The sequence below is a fragment of the Strix uralensis genome, chromosome 25, assembly GCF_047716275.1.
Source record: "Strix uralensis isolate ZFMK-TIS-50842 chromosome 25, bStrUra1, whole genome shotgun sequence".
Lineage (NCBI taxonomy): Eukaryota > Metazoa > Chordata > Aves > Strigiformes > Strigidae > Strix > Strix uralensis.
This window is the reverse complement of record NC_133996.1, coordinates 3,794,107-3,818,507: the sequence shown is the minus strand read 5'-3', so window position 1 is coordinate 3,818,507 and position 24,401 is coordinate 3,794,107. Positions and strand designations below refer to the sequence as shown.

General features: G+C 62.9%; 2 protein-coding genes across 2 annotated transcripts; both read right to left on the bottom strand.

Annotated features, from left to right (window-relative positions):
• Positions 1 to 3,386: 3,386 nt before the first annotated feature.
• On the bottom strand, positions 3,387 to 4,959 carry ID3 (inhibitor of DNA binding 3). Its single transcript, XM_074894220.1, has 3 exons — positions 4,449 to 4,959; positions 4,159 to 4,230; positions 3,387 to 3,949 (listed from the first exon to the last, which is right to left on the bottom strand). Exons 1-2 carry the CDS (start codon positions 4,767 to 4,769, stop codon positions 4,174 to 4,176), a joined length of 378 nt encoding a protein of 125 aa, XP_074750321.1. The 5' UTR covers positions 4,770 to 4,959; the 3' UTR covers positions 3,387 to 3,949; positions 4,159 to 4,173.
• Positions 4,960 to 15,133: 10,174 nt separating this feature from the next.
• Positions 15,134 to 18,375, bottom strand: LOC141954637 (peptide methionine sulfoxide reductase MsrA-like). The gene is made up of 6 exons (XM_074894330.1): positions 18,221 to 18,375; positions 17,022 to 17,090; positions 16,766 to 16,885; positions 16,050 to 16,154; positions 15,598 to 15,704; positions 15,134 to 15,446 (listed from the first exon to the last, which is right to left on the bottom strand). Exons 1-6 carry the CDS (start codon positions 18,291 to 18,293, stop codon positions 15,288 to 15,290), a joined length of 633 nt encoding a protein of 210 aa, XP_074750431.1. The 5' UTR covers positions 18,294 to 18,375; the 3' UTR covers positions 15,134 to 15,287.
• Between the last annotated feature and the right edge of the window lie 6,026 nt (positions 18,376 to 24,401).

Below are 24,401 nucleotides of genomic sequence, written 5' to 3'. Positions count from 1 at the left end.
TGTAGGTGTGTGTAGGTAAGTGCACATACGTGTGTGCCTGTAGATGTGTGTAGACATGTAAGTGCACACAGACATGTGTGAGTGTCTGTAGGGGTGTGTGTGTGTCTGTAGACATGTAAGTGCACACACGTGTGTGTCTGTAGGTGTGTGTGTCTGTAGACATGTAAGTGCACACGCATGTGTCTAGATGTGTGCAGACATGTAAGTGCACACACGTGTGTGTCTAGGTGTGTGCAGACATGTAAGTGCACACACGTGTGTAGGAGTGTGCAAACATGTAAGTGCACACATGTGTGTGTAGGTATGTGTCTGTAGACATGTAAATGCACACGTGTGTGTAGGTGTGTGCAGACATGTAAGTGCACACACGTGTGTGTAGGTGTGTGCAGACATGTAAGTGCACACACGTGTGTGTCTGTAGGTGTGTGTGTCTGTAGACATGTAAGTGCACACACGTGTCTAGATGTGTGCAGACATGTAAGTGCACACATGTGTGTGTAGGTATGTGTCTGTAGACATGTAAATGCACACGTGTGTGTAGGTGTGTGCAGACATGTAAGTGCACACGTGTGTGTCTGTAGGTGTGTGTGTCTGTAGACATGTAAGTGCACACGCATGTGTCTAGATGTGTGCAGACATGTAAGTGCACACACGTGTGTGTGTGCAGACATGTAAGTGCACACAGGAGCCCCGCACGCACCCGCGTGTCCCTCCGCCTGCCAGCGCCCACGCGTGTCCCGTCCCCCCCGTGTCCCGTCCCCCCCCGCGCTCCCCGCCCAAGGCCACGCGGGTGCGAAGCCGCGTGCAGGCGGCGGCCGGGCTGGCGGGGAGCCGGGCGGGGGGGGGCGGGCGCGGGGGGGGCCGGGCCTTGGCCGGGGCAGCAGCGGGAGGAGGAGGAGGAGGAGGAGGAGGGAAGTGCGGCTCAGACAGCGCGGCGCCAGCAAACACCTGCGAACAGCTCCGGGCACACAATGGCAAATACAGGTGGGGAACCGCGGCCTCCGTCAGCGATTGCATCAGACTGCGGCTCCTGCCAAGAGGCGAGCGAGCCGGCCCGGCTGGCCACCGGCACCGCGCCTGGGGGCCGCCCGGCCTCCCCCCCACACACCCCCCGAGGTTATTTTTTTGCTCTCCTCATCCTCTTTTGACACCCCTGACATGGAGTTGGGATGGTAAAAGCAAAGCCTGGGTTGCTCAGCGGCTGGGGGGGGGATTTTTTACATTTAATCTGCCCTTGCAAGGTAAATCCCAGCCCCGGCGGGGCAACAGTATCTATTTTTAGTTGTGTTTTTTTCCTTTTTCTCTCTTTTTTTTTAATGAGGGTTTCTAAGGAAAGCAGCAGTGTCACGCCGCAGCCCAAGCTGGGGGTCCAGGCAAGGCTTGTGCCCCCCCTCTCCATCCCCGGGGCCTGGGAACGGCGGGCGGCTGTTCCAGGAAAGGCGCCGGGATCCAGCCCCAGGGGAGGAGGCGACGGCCCTAGGACACTTCCTGGGAGCCCGCGCCAAACCCTCACCCTGCCAAACCCCGGGGCCCCCGGGGAGACGTGGCCACCGGCCTTGGCCAAGGGAATCCCCTGCCCTGACCCCCCCCGGCAAGGGGACAGGGACAAGGGGCCACCTCCACTCCCCAGGGCAGGAGTCCCCCTCCGCCTCCCTAGGGCTGTTTCCATCCAAAAAGCCCCAGCAGGACTGGTGTCTCCCACTCCACCAGTGCCTGTCCCCACTTCTGCCAGTAACCCCAGCCCCAAACTGGGCTCATTAACTGCTCTCACTGCTCTGGGATCCCCACCGCCATCACCCCAGCTGGGGGAACCCACCACAAGCTGGGGTGCTCACACCCTGGGGAGCCCCATTGTGCAGCTACCCAGACCCAGACCCATCCCCGTCCCCTGGCTCATTCCCAGGGTGCTTTTCCCACTCATCCCAAATAAATCCCGTTGGCACGTCAGGCCACCGGGGTGAGCGTGGGGACACTCACCCCTAACCCACCCCTCGGCTGTTCCTCCCGAGTTAAAAGCCAGGGAAGGTGGCAAAAGCCTATTTTTAGCCATTAGCCCATCAGCTCGGTTCCCAGCCGGACACCCTCACCTGCCTCCCACCACGCCAGCCCCGTGTCACCCCGTCCCACCCCACCTGTGGGTGCCAGAGGGGTCACCTGCGCTCGGGGAGCCTGGGGACATCAGCCTGGGAGGAGGGAGGGATGTTCCCAGGGGTTCGTGATCCCGTTGGACCGGCTGTTGATTTTCAGAGGCCCCACGCGCTGCTTTTCCCTGTGGAAATGCCCACGGACAAGGGGTGCTTGGTGGGTGCCGGCTGCACCCCAAGCTCACACTGGCCATCGTGGGGAAACCACTGCATGCAGGGGAAGATTTGCATCTCCAAGACCCCTCCTGCCTTCCTCCTCCTCCCATCTTGCAGCCCCTGCCCCAGCTCACCTGGAGGCTGCAGCACCCCGGGGACACCCCGATGCTGTGGGGTGAGCACCCATGCAGCCCATGGCAGCAAAGCCAGAGCCCAGCCCAGGGGATGGGAGGAGATGGAGCTACAGGTGGGGGAATTTTAAGCCCGGGGGAGAGCAGCCGGGCCTGACCCCCATTGCAGGCAGGCCAGCACCCTCCCCAGGGAGCAGGATCCGGCCCAGCTGTGCTGCAGCCACGGGGCTCCGCAGCTGAGCCGGCCGGCGGGTCGCATCTGCTCCGGGGCCAAAGGGAAACCGCAGCATTAATCCAAGGGGAGGGAAAGGCATTTGTGCTCCCAACACCCCTTCCCCAGGGTGCTACCCGCCTTCCCTCAGCCCCGGGGGGTGTCCAGGCCAGGCAGGGGGGTGCAGTGTAGATGCCACCTGGGCTCAGAGCAGCCCTAATTAAAGCCAGGGCAGCTGCAGCCCAGAAACTCCCCTTCCCTTGGGGGGTAGCCTGGGGGAGCAGCATCACCCCTTCCACCCCAAGAGAAGCTCAAATCCAGCCGCAGGGTACCAGGCAGCTTTTTTTTTTTTTTTTTTTCCTCCTCCAAGGCAGAGTGGAAACCCCTGGAAAAAGCATCTTTTCCCCCCTCCCAGGGCTCCAGCTCCACCTCCAGATGGTCCCCGGGGCTCAGCAGCGTCTTCACTCCTTCCATATCAGATAAGCAGAGCAGCACCCAAAATAGCTGGCAGACACCTCAGCCGGGAGACAAGCAGCCTAGGGTTAATTCCTCCCATACCTGAGCTGACATTTCAAAAGCTATTAAACAATTAATGAGATTCCTACCGTAACCCTAGAAGTTACAATCGGTTTGGGGGCTCCCACCCCCAGGGTGCTGCTCTCCCACCCATGGGTGCACCCCGGCTCCCTCCACCCCAGGGATGGGGAAAAAAAAAAAAAAACAACAAAAAAAACCAAAACCACATTCAAAACGACCTGTTTTTTTTATTATGTAAAAATGGTAACTTTTATAAAAAGTTTATAAAGCAAGTACAAGGCATGTTCGCAGAAATTCACCTTCCTGCACAAAAGGTACAAAACGTTATACTCTAGTATAGAGCTCAATACACGAGGCCGCGGCCCCAGAGAGTTTGGTTCATACTCGAGGATGTCCCCCCCCTCCCCAAAACCCCCTAATCCCCCCCTCCCCATCCCATTAAACACCTTTAAAAAAAGGACTCGCTGCTATAATCCAAAAATATACAGACAACCGCCTCTTCACCAGTCTATCAGTAAAAGTATCTCGGTTAGGTTCGGGTCCAAAGTCCTGCTAAAGCCGGGATGCTGCGCTCCGGGGGTGGAGGGGGGGGGGATGCTGGCGGTGGAGGGATGGGGGGGTCGGGACCAGCCGCTCCCCGCCTGCGGTGCCCGGGCCCGGGGGAGGCGATGCCGGGGCCGGTAGGTCGCAGACAGCCCGGCGCCACGGAGGAAGCTGCTATTTACCTCCGGCTGATAACGAACCAGGAACCGACACTCGCTGCCTGTTTGCTAATTGGCACCGGGAGGAGAGAGAAGAAAAGGGGGGGGAGGAAAGGAAAAAAAAATAATTAGTGTTGTGGTAACTCTGCGTTTGGGGGAAAGGGGGATTTGGGGGCGCCCGAAGGGGGGGAGCTGGGGGATCGCGGTGGTATCGGTTCCCTGGGGATGATGATGGTGCTGGTGCGGGTGGGGAGGGGGGGTTGGGGGGGGCCACTCACCTGATGGAGGAGCCGTTAGTGACACAAACTTCTCTCGTCTTTGGAGCAGAGTTCAGAAGCGAGCTCGGCCGCCTGCGGAAAGCGGGGACAAGGCTCAGGGCTACCCCGGCGGTGGGGGGGGGGGGGGTGTCTGTCCCCATCTCTCCCCCCTCCCCACCGCATCAGGACACCCCCCCCACCCCCCTCCTCAAAGCATCCAGGCCCGTGCATCACCCTCAGCCCGACACATCCCACACACCCCCCACCATACCACCACCACCCCCCCCCCCCCAGCCCAAAGCAGCCCTTACCTTAAGGGAGAGCAGGGTGGCCTCGGAGGAGGGGTCGCGGCCCTTGGCCCCCTCCTCCAGCACGATCTGGAGGTCGAAGATGTAGTCGATGACGTGCTGGAGGATCTCCACCTGGCTCACCTTGGTGCCTTGCGGGATGCCCGGCACCAGCTCCCGCAATTTGGAGTAACAATCGTTCATATCGTAGAGCAAGTTCATGGGCTCCTCCAGGGCCGGGCTCTTGTTGCTGCTGGCCCGGGCGATGCCCAGGCTCTGCTCCGAGAGGCAGCACACGGCCTCGTAGCAGCTCCGCACAGACCGCACCGGGCTGATGGCTTTCATGGTGGGGCTACCGCTCGCCTGGGGGATGCGGGACGCGGGGGAGAAGGGGGAGAAGAGGAGGAGGATGATGCCTGGTCGCGTCGGTTGGGGCTCTGCTGCGATCTCCGAGCAGCGCGACCACCAAAGTTTTGGACCAACAAGCCTCGGGACCCCCAAGCCCTGACACCCCCGACCCCTCGGAGCTCGCTGCCGCACTGGGGAGGGGGGAGCCCCACGCCGCCCTTCATATAGGCAGCGCGGCGGGGCCCCGCCCCTGCATGTAAAAGCGGCAGGAGCCCCACCCCCTTTATGTAAATGACCCCCTAAACCCCACCCTTGCATCTCAATGAAGCGAGAGACACCACCCCCCATACCCCCCCACCCCCCAAAAAATGACCCTTGGTGGCCGCGGTGGCCCCACGGGGGGGGACACACACGCAGGTTCCCCACCCCATGGCCCGACCCCAAAACCACCCCCCTGGCGGGGGGATCCCTCCCTGAACCCCTTGGACCCCCCAACCCCAGCCCCCCAAAGTGCCCCCCCCCCCAATCCCAGTGAATTCCCCCCCCTATTTTTAGGCAGGAATAGGTTTCTTTCTCCCCCCCCCCCGTTTTTACCGGGCGATCTCGTAAGGAAATTAGTGCCGCCCTGTTCCTCAATCCGCTTCTCATCTGACCTCCAGACTTTCTGGCGTCAGGAATTATCTTGTGACCAGCAGAAAAAAATTAATTGCGGTAAAACTGAGGTTACGATGGAGAAACCAGATTTAGGTCAGCGACTGCGAGAGGCCTGGAGGTTTTATTTTTTTTTTTTTTTTGGTTGTTTTTTTGGAGAGGGGGGAGAGGAGATTTATAGGCAAGGGGGTTATTTCAGTAGAAGTGATGGGGGGGGGGGTGAAGGCAAACCCCCCTCTCTGACCATCGCTGCCTCAAAAAGCCCCAAACCGTAGCGATGTGGGGTGGCCGGTGCCCACGGGTGTCACCGCAGCGGGTGGCGGTGGCACATGGGGGGGGTCCCGCAACACTCAGGTTGTGAATCCCTTGTTAAAATCAAAGGGCAATGCCCCCCCCCCCCCCCATCTTGTTTTGGGGGAATTTCCATAGGTTTAGGTTATGGGGGGTGAGTGCAGGAAGGGGATGTTACAGCTGAGAGGGTGGGGGGCACCCTGGGACCGTGCTCGGCCCGGGGGTCCCGGCTAATGGGGGGTGCGGGTGGGGGGGGGCAGAGGCACCTGGACCAAATTACGCCTGCCCACAGCAGCAATTTATTCCAGATCTGCCCAAATCCCAGTTCACTGGTGCTGGGTTTTGTTTCCCCCCTTTGCAAACCCCCCCACTCCGGGGGTTTGGGGGCCACAGGCTGGGGGGCAGCCACCCTCCCCGCTTCTCCCCCAGCGCAGGACCCACTCTCTGGCCCCCCAAAACCCCCTCAAATCAGCATCCAGCCATTTTTGGGGTTGGATTATTTTTTGTCTTTTCTCCCCCCGCCCCCCCTCCCCGAATTTCCTGGGAAATCGCCTCCGTTTGAAGGGTGGCAGTTTGGGAAGAGCCATAATTACCCTCATTAACCTGCTCAGGGGTAAAGCGGCAAGAAGCAGGACACCCCCCCCCCCCCTAAAAAAAAGCAATTTTTTAAAAAAAAATAAAAATGAGAAAATAAAGAGTAAAAATGAAAAAATAACCTAAAAATAAAAATAGATAAAAATAGACAAAAATAAAAATAGATAAAAATTAATTAAAAAATTAAAAAAAAAAAGGCAAAACTTTTAAAAACTATTTTAAAACTTTCAAATGCTTTTTACCCGGTTAACCCCCCCCCCCAACACCGGTGTACATGCAGCCATCCCCACCAACCCCTCTTATTCCCATGCTCAGCCCCCCCCCCCCTCCACTCACCGCCCCCCATTTCCCAAGGGGGGCGGCGGCGGGGGGGGGGGGGGGAGCTGAAAGGCGGCTCCAGGAGGATGGGGGGGGGGGGAAGCTTTTGTTTGCAGGGGGGTTTTGTTGGCGGCGGTTCCCACAGGCCCTGCCTGGGCGGCGGGACCCGCTGCCTTTGCCCAGCTGTGGCCCGGGCCCTCCAGCTGTGTTGATCTAACTCCCGGCCCCAGACAGCCTGGCGCCAGCCCTGTGCACGTCATGCATTCACACAGGGATGCGTGGCCAAGGCAACCTTCCCCCCCCCCCCCTCCCTCCTCCATATCACCCCCCCCACCCCGCCACCGCCGCGGCCACACCGCCCAGCACCGCCGCTTCCAAATTTCTTGGGGGTACCCCCAGCGTGCGAGCGAGAGGGGAGCGCAGGGATGTTTCTCGCCTCTCATCACCCCAGTTTTAGGGCACCTCTTTTTTTTGGGGGGGGGGGGGGGGGGGTCTGTGTGTGTGTGTGTGTCACCAAAATGGGGGTCTCACGCTTTTGGGGTGCGCCCCGCTGCCGGTTCTGAGGTTGGGGTGTCCTCACGCTGCGTCTTGGGGTGGGGGGGGGACGGATTTCTTGGCGCGGAGGAGGGAAAAGGGGGGAGGAAGGGAGCGCGAGTGCTCCGGCGTGCGATGATTTCATGGTGAAAAGGGCCCACACTGGGTGTTTTATTAAAAGAAAAACTAAAAAAAAGGAGCAGGAGCTAGGCTTTACCCAGCTTGGCGAGTCCCCCAAAACGATGCAAAGCTTCCCCGTATCCCCCCGCGGGGGGGTTGTGACGGTGTCGTCCCCCCCCTTACAGCTTGGCCGTCACTCCCCGCAACCTTTCCCCCTTTCCCGGGGACGGGTCGTTAATCCCACGGGATTTGTCCACACTGCAAATAACTGTGGAGGTCCCCGCGGCTCGCCACGCTCGGGAGGGGGGGTGTTCATAAACAGCTGCCCCCCCGCCCCCCCAAAATCCACCCCTCGGGCTTGGGTTTGGTTTGATATATTTATTTTTTTTTCCTTAAATAAGTCGGTACAGGTGGCAGGATGTGAAGGACGTAAAGCGGAGTGGAAAGGGCCGGATTCAGCCCGGCTGCTGCAGGGCAGGGAGGGCGAGCGTGGGGGTCCCGGTATTCCCGGGGGGACAGCGCCGGCGTTTTTGGGGGAATTTCTTGTGTTTTGGAAGCCGGAGGCTTCCTGGAAGCTTTGGCTGCAGGGAAGGGATTTGGACGGGAGAGGGGAGGAACGGAGCCGTGGCAGAGCGCCCAAGGCAGCTACAAAGGGAAGGGCTCTTCCCCAGGGGTCATCTGGATTCGCTTTCGGGGTAGGGCTGGGGTATAAATCCCGTCTCCCTGGGATCTTTGGAGACCCTCGGGATCTTTTGGGAGCGAGGGAAGCTGGGAGGACCCGGCTGGCTGCGCTCCGGCTCAGCACAACGTGGGAGCTTAGAGCAACTGCTTTAATTCATCGATTTTTGGAGATGATTTGAGTCAACCACCCAGCCTGGGCACCCCCACGGCATGGCGCGGCAGCTGGGGAAGAAATCCGGATGGATGCTCAAGGGGAAAAAGGGATTCTGGCTTCTTAAACGGGCTCTGAAATCTCCTTCCCGCCTCCCCCAGCGAGGGGAGGCTGCCCGGTGCCACGCTGGGCTGTGTCACGCGGTGAGGTTTGGTAGCCGCGCTCCTCCCCGGGGTGCTGGCTCTCCCTGTGCCCCAGTTTGTGCCGGGGCCGAGTGCCCCCGGATGGACATCGGGTCCAGGACGGGCAGGGACGGGCAGGAACGGGCATCGCAGCCCCATTCCAGCTGCCGGTGACATGGAGGACGTGCCGAAAGGCCCCGGTGTCGTTTCACACCCTCGGCCTCCCTTGGGGTCCCCGTGGCCGCAGTAACAGCCCCGTCCTGGGTGATGATGTCCCAGATTTTGGGGTGTTTGGGGATCAACAGGGGTTATAAATTGGATCTGCCAGACTTGGATGGATGTACATCAGCGACACGAGGCTGACAGCAGCCCCCCCGGGAAGGAGCCCGGCCCCAGCCTTGCCCCATGCCTCAGTTTACCCCTTCACCCCCCACAGGGACCCACCGCGAGAGCCGGACAGCGCCGGAGGCTCCGGGCCGGGCCATGCACAGGGCTGGATGTGCAGGGAAATGGGGGGGAAAACTGGGGGGGATCAAGGGGGGACACTGCTGGGAGTGGGCACCCAAAATGGGGCAGTGAGCCCCCCCCCCCTCCTCGACCCCTGTCACTAGGAGACCGGATCTGGCCCCGGGGAATGTGCAGCTGTTTGTGCAGGGGATTAGCCCCGGGGCCCCCCCTCGGCACCGGTGCCTGAGGCAGGGACTGAGCGTCCCATCCCGCAGTCACTTAGGGTGAGCCCGGCTGGACTGAGCCTGCAGGCAGCACCCAGCACTGCAGGCTAAAGGGCACTCCCTGCTGGTTATCATTAGGGGCCAGAGTGAACACAGGAAGGCATTACCTTGTTCCAGAGCACCCAGGGGAGGGAGAGGCACACACACATCCCTCTGGAGAGGGCCCATGACCCCAGCCTTGGCCAGCTGCCCAGCCTGATCAGTAGCCAGCAGCTGTGCCTCGGTTTCCCCAGACTCCCTCCTCCCCTCCAAGCCCAGCCAGGAGCAGGGCCATGGCTCCAGCTCCGTCCCCTGCAGCACCGGCAGGGCCAGAGCGAACCGCGGCTTCCTCCGGGGAAGCAAAGGGCCCCCCCAGCCCCCCGGAAAGGAGAGGCTGGGAGACTTGGAGCATCCCTGAGTGGTACCTGGCCACAGGAAGGGGGGGTGGGAGCAGCAGGGCCGGGGGTCCCGCAGGCCTGGGGGGCGTCGGGCGGGCGGCAGTGGCCGTTCCCAGCGCCGGGATTCCCCGCAGCTGCTTCCTGCCGCCCTATCTCACGGGCACATCTGGGGGAGCCGGGAGCAGCCGCCCCCCCCCCGGCGCTTCCTGCGCCTGCCCCCCCCCCGGCCCCAGCTGCCGTTCTCACGGCCTCCCCCCAGGGCCGGCCAGAGCCCCCCGCTTCCCCCCCACCCTGATGCCCACCCCAGGCCTGACACTGCAGTAGCCCCCCATGTCCCATTTGCACACCTGGGGAGTCTTATTCTCCCCCCCCCGACCCTTTTGGGGCATCCCCAGTGCTATGGGGGGGCTAGAGCATCACACCCCCGTGTTACCCCAATGGGGCCAAGGCTGACTGTCGGGTAAGGACAGCTTGTGCCATGTGACCCCCCCTCCCCAGGCCTGGGGGGGTCCATGGGTAGATGTGGGTGTCCCTGGCAGGGTGGGTGCCGAGGTGCTGTGCCACCACTGCGGGTGCACCCACAATTTGGCGCTCAGCGCCCCCCTTGCTCCGTCCCATTTTCCCTCCACCGCTTTGATTCCCCCCCGCCCCGCCGTTGCATCCATCATTTCCCCTGCAAAAGGAGGAGGAGGATGGGGCGGCGGGGGGGTGAAGGCCGCAGGTGTGAGCATCCCTCCTCGCAGCCCCCCCCCCGCCCCCCCCGCTGCAGGTGTGGGGACACTGGTGACTCAGAGGAGCCCGGGCCCCGCTGCCACCGCCGCCGCTGGGGTGGCAAGCAAAGCACCTCCCGCCTCCCACGATATCCTCCCGAGGCCGGGGTGCGGTGGGGGGGGGGGCAGCGAGCACCCAAAGCCGGCACTGCCTTCACCACAGCACCCCCCCCCCAAAGGTGGGGTGCTCCAGCCCTGGGATGGTCTGGAGAGGGGAAACTGAGGCACGGGGAAGGGGACCCCAGCCTGGGTTTTGTGGGGGTGGGCAGGTTCCAGGAGGGGTTCTGCTGTTCCTCCCCAGCCCCCCCAAAATCCCTCCCTTTCTCAGCCCCCCAAATTCCTCCCCCCGGGTCCTGCCCCGCTGCAGGATGTGGCTTTGCCAGGCTGCCTGTTACACCCAGAGAGACCGTTACAACTCATCACACCCCCCACCCTGCACTGCCCAGCCCCAAATCACACCATCCCAGCACCCCCCCCCACCCCAAAACCTGACCCCAGCACCCTAAAACCCCCCAGATCCTCCCTAAAAAAAACAACACGAGCCCCCAGCCCAGCCATCCGTCCCCAGCACAGCCGGAAAGCCACGTCCCACGGCATCGCGCGGAACAACCCCCACCCCACGGAAAAACACGGGGAGGGGGGGAGGGAAGATGCTTTATCTTGGCCCCCATCGGCCCCTAATAAGGCAGCTTTATTTTTAGCGAAGGTGAAAGCCAGAGCAACCAGCTCAAGAGCTTTTTCCACTCACATCTGCATTTGTACAATTTGGGTTTCCTGTCGTGGTTTCGGCGCTTTTCAAACCTGCCTGAATTGTTATTTTGTTCGCTCGGCGAAGAGCCCTGCAGATACCTCCCCCGGTATAAATAACGCGTGAGCATCCCCTCCCTGACCTCCCCGCTCATCCGGCCCCCGCGCCCCCGTCACCCCGCTTTCTTGGAATGGGATCCGAGCATCCCCGCGGGATTCGGATGCTGGTGGAGGTTTGGGGCTGGACCACTTCTTTCCAGCCCTGGATCGCGGCTTTCCAGCCCCGGTGGGGGGCAAGGAGCTGCTTTTCAGACCCTGAGTGGGGAAACTGAGGCAGGGATGGGGTCAACGCTGGGGTTTGGGGATGGGGAGCCCCAACTTGCCCCCCCCCCCTTCCCCCAGGGTTCTTGGATTGTGCTGGGTTTAAGCAGGAGGTGAAATGTGTCCTGGGGGGCAAAGGAGGGGGTTGAGCGTTGTACCCTCCCTCTGCGGGGAACCCACCCCCATGGGGATGGGCTGAGACCCGCCCAACTCATCGCAGCTGTGCCAGGGGACGGAGCAGCTCAGCCCCTCGGCACAGGCGCTTGGGGGGGGACAGCTGGGTGTCCCCCCCGGCCGGGAGCGTGGCCCCCTCCCCGCTTCCTCTGACACAGAGTTTCCATGCGCCCGGAGCAGGTGCCAGGTGAGGGGCAGTGGGGGGGGGACACGAGAAGGGGCCCCCCCCATCTCCTCTCCTCAAACTGCATCCCTGAAGGGCCTCATCCAGGGAAGAGGGGCCACGGGGCTTGTCCCCCCCGGTACATCCTAGTGCCCCCCCCCCAAACCCACTGGAGCTGTGGGAGCCCTGCTCTGGTCTCTGGGGGGACACCTCAACACAGGCCCCCCCAAAATCCAGCCTGACCTGCAGGGTCTGTCCCTACTGCAGGGATGGGTACCCCTGTGCCCCCCCCCTCCCAGCTCTGCGCCCCCCCCGCCCCCCCCCAGGACAGCTCCTGCCTCCCCACACAAAGACACAGCCCAGACCTGGCTCAGCCCCAATAGACATCAGAGAATCCAACATCACCCCGTCCTCCCGGGGGCTCCAGCACTCCTGGCCCCATCCTGCACCCCGAATAAATAAACCAAGGGAATAAATCCCTGGGGGGGTGATGGAGGGAGAGCCTGGGGGGGGGGGAGTGGAGCAGCGGCCGGAGGGCAAGGATGGGGACACAGGGGCAGGATGGGTCCCCTGGGTCACCCCGGCCCTGCCACAGCCCATGCGCCCGTCACAGCCTCAGTGACAAACCCCGGGGAGATGTGGCTGTCACCTCCTGTCCCCTGGGCAGAGTGCCCGAGCAGCAGCGGCGGGGGGGGGGGGGGGGGCACATCATCCCAAGGGACACCTCCCCGCGCTTCCCCATCCTTTGACCCCTCTCCTGGTCCCATCCCCTGACTCCAGCAGCTGGGGATTTATATGTAAAAATAAAGAACAACTCCCACATTCTTAGATTCGGGCACCCCCCATCCCACCCATCTCCCCCCATGAAGCCCCACCGCGGGTGCCCACATCCTTCCGCAGGGATGAGGAGGATGCCGGGCGCGAGGCTGAAGGCCGGGGTCCCCCGTCCCTGTCCCTGTCCCCCCCTTTGCTCCCCTTTAACTCCTCTTCAAAGCCCGGCGGTGGCAGCTGCGGGGCCAGGTGCCGGAAGCCGACCTGCGCTCGCTTTCTCTCTGCTTTTATTTATTTTTTTCACTCTCCGTTGACCCGGAGAACTTCACTTTCTAAAAAAAAAAATGTCCCCGTGTCCTGTGTCCTCCCCCCCCCTCTCCCAGCCCCGTGGGGTTGGGGACAAGCCCCCCCGCCAGGTTCCCCTGTAGCATGGGGGACACGATGACACCCAGTTGTGCACCCCTGGAACCGGAGGGGACACCCAGCACCCAGCTGGGATGCCAAGGGGGGGTCGGGAGGTCCCTCATGTGCCACCTGCAGCACCCAGGGGCTCCCCCGGGCCCTGTCACCCCCCCCCCCAGCCCCCCCGAAAATTGCGTCTCACTTCTCTGCTTTCACTCACCCTCGACAACATTTTTTTTCGGGGAGGTTTCAGCTCTATTTTAATTTCTTGTCAACTTTTTCACTGTAAATCCCCCCAAATCTGCCTGTGCTGGGGACACTGGGACAGGGACCCCCCCAGCCCTGGGGGGAGGAACGTGATGACACCCCCAAAACATCCCCGGCGGATGTTTCCAGCCACAGACCCTCCCTGGGGACACCGAGGTGTCCCCACACGGCCCCAGGGTGTTGGGGGGGGGGTGCGCGGGTGTCCTGGATCCTGGGGGGGGTGTGACCTTGGGGCCCCCACCCAGGGGACACCCCAAAACTAAGGGACCGGGACCCATCGGGGAGCCAGGGCAGGAGGAGGAAGGATGGGTGAGCCTCACAGATGTCCTCGTCACCCGGGGGTGGGGGGGGTGTGGGGGGCAGAGGGGTCACCCCCCCAAAAAGGGGCATAAAGGGTTTGGTGTTGAGCCCGGGGGGGCTTTTACTGGGAAAACTGGGAAGGGTGGGGGGCAGCTGAGCTTCCTGTCCCCATGTCCCTGTCACCCCATCCGGGGGGACACGGCCACGGGGACCCCCCACCCGTGAGAAGTGGGGGGATGGACACTGCTGGGGGGGCTGCTCCCCCCCCTTCACCCCCCAGCACACCCAGTTCGGCTCTAACTGGGCTTGTCGGGGCCATTAACCCTTTGGGAGCCGTCACGGGGTCTGTCACTGCTGTCACCGCAGCGCCCGGGCGAGGGGACGCGGGAGGAGCCCCAAATCCCCCCAAGTCCCCCCAAATCCCCCCAAGTCCCCCAAATCCCCCAAATCCCCCAAATCCCCCTGTCCGGGGCGGGGCCGCGGGGGGCAGCGGGGATGGGGCCTGGGGACAGGTGACAGGGGGGCGTCCCCCTGCATGACATATGTACATACGTGTGCTGTGGGTACCTGTGTGTGCTGCAGGCCCCGTGCACACATGTATGTGTATGTATGTGTATGTATGTGTACACGTGTGTATGTGTGTGTATGTGTGTGTATGTCTATGTATGTGTACGTGTGTGTACATGTGTGTACATATGTGTGTGCGTATGTGTGTATGTATGGGTGTGTATATGTGTGCATGTATGTGTACGTATGTGTACGTATGTGAGCTGTATGTGTGTGTATGTGTGTGTACATATGTGTACATATGTGTACGTATGTGTATGTATGTGTATGTACGGGTGTGTGTGTATGTGTATGTGTATGCATGTGTACGTGTGTGTGTACATATGTGTATGTGTGTATGTGTATGTACATGTACGTATGTGTATATGTGTGCATGTATGTGTATGTATGTGTGTGTATGTGTGTATGTATGTATATGTATGTGTATGTATGTGTACGTATGTGTGTGTATGTGTGTATGTATGTGTATGTATGTGTATGTATGTGTGCGCTGCACGCCCCGTGCATGTCCCCGTGTGCCACCCACAGCTGTACAGCCCGTACCTGCCGTGTTTCTGCCTGCGCGCCCATGTACCGTATATACCGTACGTACCGTATATACCGCACATACCGTATATACCGTATATACCGTACGTACCGTATATACCGCACATACCGTATATACCGCATATACCGTATATACCGTACGTACCGTATATACCGCACATACCGTATATACCGTACGTACCGCACGTACCGCAAGTACCGTGTAAGCGCGCGCTGCCTGCGCCGACGCTGCCCCCTGGCGGTAGATCGCGGAGCTGCAGCCTTCGCCCGCCGGGACCGCCCGGCCCCGCGGACACGGACCCTCCGCACCCCCAGATCCACAGTCACGGACCCCCCCCCCCACCCCCCAGACTCACAGACACGGACCCCCCCCCACACACAGCCCCACAGACACGGACCCTCTGCACCCCCAGACCTGCGGACACAGACCCCCGCACCCAAGACCCACAGACATGGACCCCTCGCACAGCCCCACGGACACGGACCCCCCCCGACCACTCAGTCCCCCTCCACACCCCCAGACCATCAGAGCGTCTTTCTCCAGCAGCCCCATGGACCCTCCAGCCCCTCAACCCCCCAACCCCCTCCCTGGGGCAGAGCCACGGGCACAAACACCCCCAGGAAGGGCCCATGGGGGTCCCTCCCCAGCCCAAAGAGCCCCCTGCCCCCCAGCTGCACCCATGGGACTGGACAGGACAGGGGGTGGGGGGCACACGGCTTTAATCCTGCCGGGGCAGTGGGGAGTGTGGGAGCTGTGGTGTGTGGGGCTGGCCGTGACGTCTGGGCCTGGCTGCTGCCCCCACCTTGCCTGTAATGCTGAAGACATGGGGACACGCCAGGGGACACCAGGTGGCCCCTCAGGGTGTGAGGGGACAGGTGACACCGGTGCCCTTCAGGCCACAGGAGCCCCCGGGCACCTTGTGCAGGTACTGCTGGTGGTGGTCCTCGGCGTAGTAGAAGTCACCGGCCGGCTCGATGACAGTGGTGACATCCCCCCGCCGCTGCTCCCTCAGCTCCTAGGACGGTCCCACAGTGGTGGTGGCGGGGAGGGAGCTTTGATGGGCCCTCCCATCCCTCTGCCCCATGGCCTGGCATAGCCAGGATAGGGTTTTGCCCCATGACAGAGGTGGCTGGTGTCCCCAGGGGGATCCTGGTGTCCCCACCTACCTGCTGGTACACCACCCTGCTGCGGAGGGCAGCTGCCTGCTGCTGGGGGCCCAGCGTGTAGATGACGGAGCGGTACTGGGTGCCCAGGTCCTCCTGCTGCCGCATGCCTGGGGGGCGGGGGGGTAGCACCCAGGAGGGGGTTATGGGGCACCCGCTGGCCCCACCGGGCACAGCGCAGTGGGCGCCTCCTTCACCCACGGATGGGGAAACTGAGGCATGGGGAGGGGCAAGTCACAGCTGCAGGGCTGGCTGGGAGGGGTCCTGTTAAAGGGGTCAGTGAGGGAAGTCTCTGTGAGCCCCCGCCCTGCACCCAGCACCAAGGGATGGAGATGCCAAGGACACCCTGTTGGGGCCAGTTTGGGGTTAAGCCCCCCCAGACTGGGGCTCTGGGGCTGCCCCAGGGCTGCCGGAGGACCCGTGGCCACTGCTTGGCCCTGGCAGCTTGTCCCTACCTTGTGTGGGGTCGTGGTTCTCCCAGAAGACTTTGAGAAGTTCCTCGTAGCTGATCTTCTGGGGGTTGAAGATGACCCTCACCACCTCGGCGTGGCCCGTCAGCCCTGCGGCCAGAGCCAGCCCTGCAGCGCTACCAGGGGCAGCCCCTCACCGTGGCCTCCTGCCCCCCGGCCTCCCACCACCCCGGGATGCTGGGGGGGGGGACACACCATCGGCTGATACACCCTCCCACTGAGAGCTGAGGCCTGACAAACTCGTGACACTTGTGCAAAGCAGGAGTGTTGGCAGGGCTGGAGAGAGGGAGCTGGGTATGGCGGGGCTGCAGCACCTGCTCACCCCCCAGGACCCCCCAGAACCCCTTTTTGGGTGCCTGGTGGGGATGGGATGCTCAAGCCCCACCCCCAGCACTGGGATAAATCCCCGTCTGGAGACAGCAGCTGGGATATTTCCTGCAGACAGCTAATCCTCCCCAAAACGTCTCCCAGCTAAGCTGGGCAGCGTCTGTCCAGGCTGGGGGGGTTTGGGGGGGGCTGGGGTGGGGGACGGGGGGGTTCAGCATCGGATGGATGGCAGACAGCATTCCACAGGGGCGCGGGCTGGGGCAAGGGGCTGTGGGACACCCTGCGATGCTGGATGGGGACATCACCCCACGGTGGGTGTGGGGGACATTGGGGGGGGTCCCTGTCACAGCATGGGAGGAGAAGCCCCTCGTTACCTGTGCGCACTTCTTCGTAGGTGGGGTTGGGGGTGAAGCCTCCCGCGTAGCCCACCTGGGTGGAGAAGACCCCCGGCATCTTCCAGAAGAGCCGCTCTGCCCCCCAGAAGCATCCCATGCCTGGGGGGGGACAGGCAAGGAGCAGGCAGCTGGTTGCCCTCACTCAGGAGAGGGGTGAGCTGGACTGGGGGGGCCCTGGGGGCAGCCCATGGTGTTGGGACCCCCCCCTTTCCTGGCACGGGGGGGAACAACTCACCAAAAATCGCCGTCTGCATCTCTGCTGGGAACGGAGGGACCGTGGGGTTCCCGTTAACAGCGTGGGTGGCTGGGGGGGGGACATGGGGTCAGGACCTCCAGCCCATCCAAACTGCAGCCATCTCTACCCTGTCCCTCCCCCCAAAAGCGGTCACTGACCCTGTCCCCGTCCCCTCCAGCTCCTCGGCCCACCTGGCTTCTGGCCCATGTTCTCTCATGGTGACCCTGACCCTAACCTGGCCCCCGTGGGGGTTCTGGGGCTGTCACCTCCCCCCCCGGGATACTCTGGTACCCCCTGCTCTGTCCGGTGCTGCTCCCCCTGCGGGGATGTCCCCCTGCCCCGGGGGTGTCCCCCTGCCCTGGGGATGCTCTGGCTGGGGGGAACCTGCCTGGGGCTGGGGAGGCAGGAGGGGGGGGTGTGAGTAGCAAGGGGGGGGGCTGTGGGGATCCCTCCCCCCATGCTGCCATCTCCTACCAACGCCACCGGTTGCCACAATGCACACATCCCCCCCCCCCCCCCCATCTTCATCCCACCACAGATGAGGGGACCCACTGCGGGTGCACACAGGGGTCCCGCTGCCTCCTCTGGCCCCGGGGGGGGAGGATGCCCCCCCAGGCACCAGCTTCCCATGCCAGCACGGGGTGTCTCAGGGGAGTTTGACGAGGGCAATGCCAGGGCTGGCACCAGCCACCCTGACACCCCCCCACCCCCCCCCCATGCCCTGGCCAGCAGCAAAGGGAAGCTGAGACCTGGCACCTCATGACACTTGTGAAGCACAAACTCCCTCTGAGCTCCTCACCGTCCTCCTCCTCCTGGGGGTCCCAGACCCTCTGTGTCCCCCCCAAGTTCCCTGCAAGGATGGTCCCTGTGATCAAACCAGGGAGTTACAGAGTTCCTGGGTGGGATAGAGGAGCTTGGCCCCCCCAGTACCCCCAGACACATCTGGGTAACGGTAAAGGGAGGGGGGTACTGGGATCAAAACACCCCACTGATGGTGCCCCACCAGCACCCTGCCCTGGACCTTTCCCTGCCACCTCGCCCTGGGGAGCTGCTGTCCCCCAGCACTGACACCCCCAAAGCAGCCCCCCAAAACCACACAAGGGTGCTGGGGGGGGGGGGGGTCAGCAGGGTGCCACCCCTCTCCCTGTCCCCAGGGAGCCCCCACCACCCCCAGCCCAGCCCGATGCCCGTGCTGGTACCTGCCACCGGCAGCCTCTGGGCTCTGCCCGGCAGAGCCTCTGCAGCGCTGGGGAGCACCCCGATACCCAGCATGGCCCCCCCAAGAGACAGGACGTCCCGCCGAGCCCCGCTGCCCCTGCGGACTGGGAGGAGGGAGCTGCGGTGCTGGGAGAGGTGCTGGGAACACTGGGAACACTGGGAGGGAGAAGCGGTGCAGGAGGCCAGGGAGGCAGAGCCTGGCCCCAGGAGTGGGGTCACCGGGGGGGGGCACAGGAGGGGACATCTCGCTTTGTCACAGAGACACGGTGACATGGGGACAGGGTGCACAGCCCCAGGGGGAAAATCCCCCCTCGTGGGACCCCCGTGGGCAGGATGGGGCCGGGGCAATGAACCCTGACCAGGGTGGGGTGGTGGTGGGGGGGATCCCACAGGACAGGGCAGAGTCCCCGTGTGTCAGGCCACCCCGTCAATCGTTAACGCACCCGAGGCCAGCGGTGCCCAAGGTCACTCCAGGACAGATCTGGCCTTCCTGTGGTGCTGATCCCTCCCAGCCCCCCCACTTCACCCCATGCCTGAGCCCCCCCAAAGCCTCCCACAGCAATGGGACTCCAGACCCCCCACGGCCACACTGGTCCTCAGGGGGGCAGCACCAGCACCCTGGGGCTGAGGGGGTTGTGGGGTGGGGGGGTCCCAGCCCCTCATCTCCACCCAGGGATGCCCAAGGGCTCATCAGGGCAGGGCAGGGCCTGATCCGGACCCCCCCAGAAAACCACATCTGACTCCATCCCCACTTTGGGGTGTCCATGAGGACATCCCCCACCTGCTCACCTGCCTGCACCAGGATTGTCCCCAAACCTGCTGGGTTTAACCCCAACCTGAGTCTATGCCAAAAAACAGCACCCCCCCAACTGCCAGCCATGATGTGGGTGGGTGACAGCCTGGACGTGTGGTCCCTGCGGACCCTCTGCACCCCCAGATCCCATCCCATCCCATCCCACCCCACCCCATTCCATCCCATCCAATCATCCCATTCCATCCCATCCATCCCATCCCATCCCATCCCATCCCATCCCATCCCATCCCATCCCATCCCACCCCACCCCATTCCATCCCATCCATCCATCCCATCCCATCCCATCCCATCCCATCCCATCCCATCCCATCCCATCCCATCCCACCCCACCTCACCGGCCTGACCCCAGGCAGGGGACGAGGGGTGACCCCGGGGGGGGGGGGGGGGCAAAGCGGGGGGACACGGGGACACCGTGTCCATCTTCAAGCCCACCCAGACCCCCCGCCCCGGTAAGTGCCGGTATTTTCCCGGGGGCTCCCGTGCCCCCCCCCCCCCCCCCCCCCCAGGCTGGCGGGTGCCGGGGCCGGGCAGGGAAGGGTTAACCCCACCCGCACACCCTCACACGCGGGACACAGACACACGCACGCACCCCCCCACTCCTCCCCCCCCCCCCCCGGCAGTGGCCTCATTCTGCCTGGGGAGGTGACAGCGCCGCTGGCCTGTCCCCAGCCGCTGCCATCCCCCGGGTTCTGCCTGCGGGTGCCCTTCAGCCTCCTCCTCCTCCTCCTCCTGCCGGGGAGCCCCGCGGGCACCGAGGTAACGGCGATGGGGAGAGGGGGCGGGGACATGGCAAGACCCCCGGGGCGTCCCGGGACGGGGACACACCCGAGGAGGCGGGGGGGGATCCCGGGGGGCTCAGAGCGGCTGCTCCCGGTGGGATGCGGGATGCACTGGGGGGGGTTTGAGGTGAGGGGGTCCCCTCCCAGGGCTCTCGGAGGGGGAGAAGGGGAGGGCTGAGGACCCACAAGGAACCCCCCCCGCTCCGGGAATGGCCTGGATACCCCGCTAAGGAGATGCCCCCCCAAATCTCCCTCCAGCCTGGCAATATTTGCACTGAAAAAATCCCCCTTCCACCCAAAAAAACCCCCCACGGGTGGAAAGTGGCATTTACTGGGGTGCGCTTGGGATGGTCCCAGGGAGATGTGGGGGGACACAGGGCTGAAACTTGGGAGGGGGGGGAGGTGTCCCCCCCGCATCACCCCAGCCCGGATCCATCCCGGTCCCCGGAGGGGATGGGGCAGGTCCCGGAGGGGAGGGGGCGTTACCTGTGCTGAGTTTGTGAGGCCTCAGCTGGTCTTTACCTGCTGCTGTTTGGGGCCAAAGGGGGGGTTGGAAGGCCTGGGCCATAGCTTTGGAATTTGAGGCAATTTCAGCCATTTCAACTATTTTGATGCTAAAATGCCTTGTAGAAATAGAGCAGATGAGATTTTACCGGATTTTACTCCCCTCTGCTCAACCCCTCTAGGACCAAAGGTCCAAAACCCACTCAAATGCACCCAAATTCACCTCACTTTAGCTGATATTCCAGCACCTCCCAGTCCCCCCTGCAACCAAGCAGCCCCCAGGGGCCCCCCCAAATCCCCCCCGGACTGATCTGCCGGGGAGTTTAAGCCGGTGAGAAGACGCTCCCCCGGGTTTCCATGGCTCTGAGGGTGCGGATGGCTTGACGAAAGCCGGGGGAGGCGAGGACAGCCGAGGAGGGCGGGGGGGGGCCGGTGTTGGGGGGGGGATTTGCTTTTTATCTCATTCAAAAATATCTGCCCCGGCGCTGGGGGCCGGATCCTGCGCAGAGGGTGTCAAGGAGCCTCCTCCCAGCCGGGCCTGAAGGATGTGGGATGGATCTGGGGGTGCAGCTCCCCCCCCCAATGTCCCCCCAGCCCCACGGCCATTCGCTGTGGGTCTCTGAAGAGAGTCTACGCAGAGGAGAAGGAGGGATCGTATAGAGCATCTCCGGTAACCCCATAGGCATCGGGTCTGCGGGGGGGGGTATGGATGCATCTGGGCTTCTATAGGGACAGGGGGTGGGGGCAGTCCCTGTCCCCAAATCTGCCATCACTCTTGTCCCCCCAGTGCCAGCCCTGGGATGGGGGGGGCACAGCTTGGTCCCAGCATGGGGAGGGGGTGATTGAGGTCCTGGGGCTGAGGGGGGTGACAAGGGTTTGGGGCTGGAGCAGGGACCCCCCTCCAGCGTCGTGCACCCCCAGCCATCGGCCCCAGCGTTTCGTGTTCACCGCGGACCTTGATTTAATGTCACACAATTAAGGCACGCTGTGAATGCCAAAGGGGGGGGCCGGCCTGGGCTGGGGGGGGGGCTGTGCTCGCCAAAGGAGGAGCGTGGAGATGCCAAAAAGCCTCAGCAGCAGCAGCAACACCCCATCGCCACAGGCCGGTAAGGGAACGCGCTGCTGGAGCCCCACGGAGGAACAGGGCTGGGAGGGGGCTGGCACCCCCAGCCTTCCTGGCCCCCCCCCGGACCCCTCCAGCCTCCCCATCTCCCCCCAACTCCCTGCAGCCCTGTTCGTGCTCCCACCCCCCAACCACCCCTGACATCACCCAGTCCCCCCCGAGATCATCAGACCAGACCAGGACCCCCACGCTGCCCCCCACCCTGACCCCCCCCCAGCTCCGCTAAGGACAGGAGAGGGGATACAAGCCCAGGGCACGTCCAAATCCCCCCTTCAACCCACAGACCCCTCAAGCCCTTCCCTCTCCAGGAGCGGGTGCTGCTGCCTTCAGAGGTGCTGGAGCTGACAGGGTGGGAAGGGGGGACCCAGACAGAGGACAGTTTGGAGGAAGGGAGCACCCAAAAGCCCCTTAATGAGCCTTCGTTAGGGGGGAAGGAGAACCAGGAGAACAAGGATGGACCCGGCTGCATGGCTGCATTAACAGCGAGTTGGGAGCAGTGGGGAGGCATCAGCCCCCATCCCACCACCCAGCCCCTCCGCAGCCAGCACCACCGGCTTCCCTCCCGGCTGCTCCTCGCTGATGGGGGAAGAGACACGGTGACCACTCCAGGGTTTTTTTCAGCCAAACTTTACCCAGATGCTTGTTGCAGCCCCGGCGTTCTCCTTAGCCGCCGTTTCTCCAGCGTTTCCAGTTGCCTCTGGGATACACCCACCGACCTCGAGCCAAAGCCTGGAGCGGCCGCTCATGCCCCACATTCCTGGGGGCCACGTTTTGGATGGAGGTTTCACCCACCGCAGCCCCTGGAGCTGGAGAAGGGCTGGATAAACCACTCCTAGAAGAGAGCACATCACTCCCCCGGCCCATGTGAGCCGGCCTTTCCCATGGCTCCAGGTTTATCCGTGTTTGTCCCAGCAAGATGCTTTCTGGGCTCTCAGGATTACAGCTCCCCAAGGACTAATCCAGGAACCTGCCCATCACCAAAGGCTGCAGCAGAGCTGATGTTTGCTCCCTCAGAGGATGCTTTTTGCTGCTTTCCCTGCACAAAGCACAAGGAGGCTCTGCTTTTCCCCATGTCCTGCTCTCCCCTGCCAAGCAATTTGCCCAGGACTAGTGTCTTATCACTGAAGATTTGCTGCTGCCCGTGTCCCCGCTGTCCCCCAGGGCTCGTGGCTGCCAGCATCTCTGCAGCCAGGCCATGAGGTGCTGAGCCCCGTATCTCTCCTGGGACGCACTTGCAGCCTCGGCAGCATGAAGCCACGTTTGCTGCATCCTTGTCTTCCCACGGGCCCTGTGCACCCCAAGCACCCCACCACCCAGAGCAATCCCTACCCTCCGGAGAGCAGTGAAGGCAACAGAGACACTGAGCCCCAGGACGGACGCCCTCACAGGCAACGTGCTCCTTTCTCAGCCCAGATCTTCGCATTCCCATCCCTGGCACCTGAAACTCGGGGAGGGCAGGACCAGGCATCACGCTCCATCCCCTCCTGGCCACCAAAACAAGTCCTGGATGAAGGAGCCAACAACGGCCATTAAACGCCCTGTAAGCCCCCAGAAGAGGGTCTGGCTGGGGGTCGGACTGTTGCTTGGCTCCCCACCGGACAGCCCCTGGGGTGGGAGGTGACCTGTGGGGCTGGGGCTGTGCCGGGGCAGCCAGGAGGGGAAGGGTCCAGTTCATCAAAAAGGATCTCATCCGTAAACGCACGTAGCCCTGGTGCCATGTCGTAGGGGGACATGCCATCCCCCCAAATGGCTCTGGGAACAAGAGTGACTCCTCTGGGCTCTGAGCACCCCTGCACCCTGCTCATCTCCAGTGGCCCGAGGACATGGGTGCTCCCCTGTATGCATGGATGCGGTGGATCGGAGTCACGGCTGAGCCCATCGCACCCCCCGGCTGGTCTCTCCCCCTCTCCCAGGGACCCACTGGGCACCAGAAGAGCTGCAGGTCCCCCAGGAGCTGCACACAAGGGGGCTGTCACACCACCCAGACCTGCAGAGCCTCCGCGGCCTCATGGAGGGGTCCCTGCACCCCCCCAGGCTCCAGCCCCTGCTCTGGCAGTGGGGGTGCAGCACCCACCCTCCTCCGGGGGAGGGAGTCAGGCTCCAGCCCAGCCACTCATTAGGCATCACCCAAGCGGGAGCTGGATGCTTGGACCCCCCCCACCTTCCCCTCGTCCCCCAGGGCCGCTGGGCAGGGCAGAGGTTTGGGGGTCCCTCCAGGACCACACTCAGTGACTCGAGGCCGCGGAGGAAGGGCTGCAGCGATGGCACCGGGCTCCTCCGTTACTGCTCCCAACCTCTGCCCCAGCCCCGAGCATACAAAAATGCTTATTTTAGAAGTGTCTTGTCCTGCCCTGCGAGCACAGCTGCCTCCCAGCGATAGCTCTGCAGCCCCAAAACGGCTCAGAGAGGCTGGGAGAGCATCGCACAGGGGTGCACAACCACGCACAGCAGAGCCACGGACGCTGAAACAGCGAGAGCAGCCCTTGGGTGCTCAGCTACAGCACAGAAACCAGCCCCCCCAACCCCCCCCCAGCCTGGATTCTGCTGCCTTCCAGGGCTCAGCCGAGCTGGGTTTCCTTCCAGGGGGTTGGGGTGTTTGCAAACAGTTTGGAAAACCCCCCATCAGTCCCTGCACGGACCCGTTGTGCAAAGGCCAGGCTCGGGTTTATCCGACTCCAGGAAGAGCAGCAGCCAAGAGGTTTTTCTTTCGGTGGTACCTGGGGAGCAGCCCCCGGCTCCCACCCCTTCGCATCCCAGCCCCTTCCCCCTGCTAGCGAGGGCCTTCGGGCAGGGGGAATTCACCTCCCTCTGAGCGGGGGACAGCAGGTAAAAACCAGGCAGGGATCCCTTTCCCCACGCAGCTCAGGGAACTGTGCAAGTATTTTGCCTTTTTTTTTTTTTTTAAGAAATAGCAGTAATAAATACCTTTTGCTCTTACCTGT

Excerpts from the sequence above, each read along its gene's own strand:
- ID3 (XM_074894220.1), bottom strand. The coding sequence starts at position 4,769 with ATGAAAGCCATCAGCCCGGTGCGGTCTGTGCGGAGCTGCTACGAGGCC. Across the intron at positions 4,231-4,448 it reads CCACCCTGCTCTCCCTTAAG|GCGGCCGAGCTCGCTTCTGA; the intron begins GTAAGGGCTGCT and ends CGCTTTCCGCAG.
- LOC141954637 (XM_074894330.1), bottom strand. The coding sequence starts at position 18,293 with ATGCTGGGTATCGGGGTGCTCCCCAGCGCTGCAGAGGCTCTGCCGGGC. Across the intron at positions 16,886-17,021 it reads GATGCAGACGGCGATTTTTG|GCATGGGATGCTTCTGGGGG; the intron begins GTGAGTTGTTCC and ends GTCCCCCCCCAG. Across the intron at positions 15,705-16,049 it reads GAACCACGACCCCACACAAG|GCATGCGGCAGCAGGAGGAC; the intron begins GTAGGGACAAGC and ends CCCGCCCCCCAG.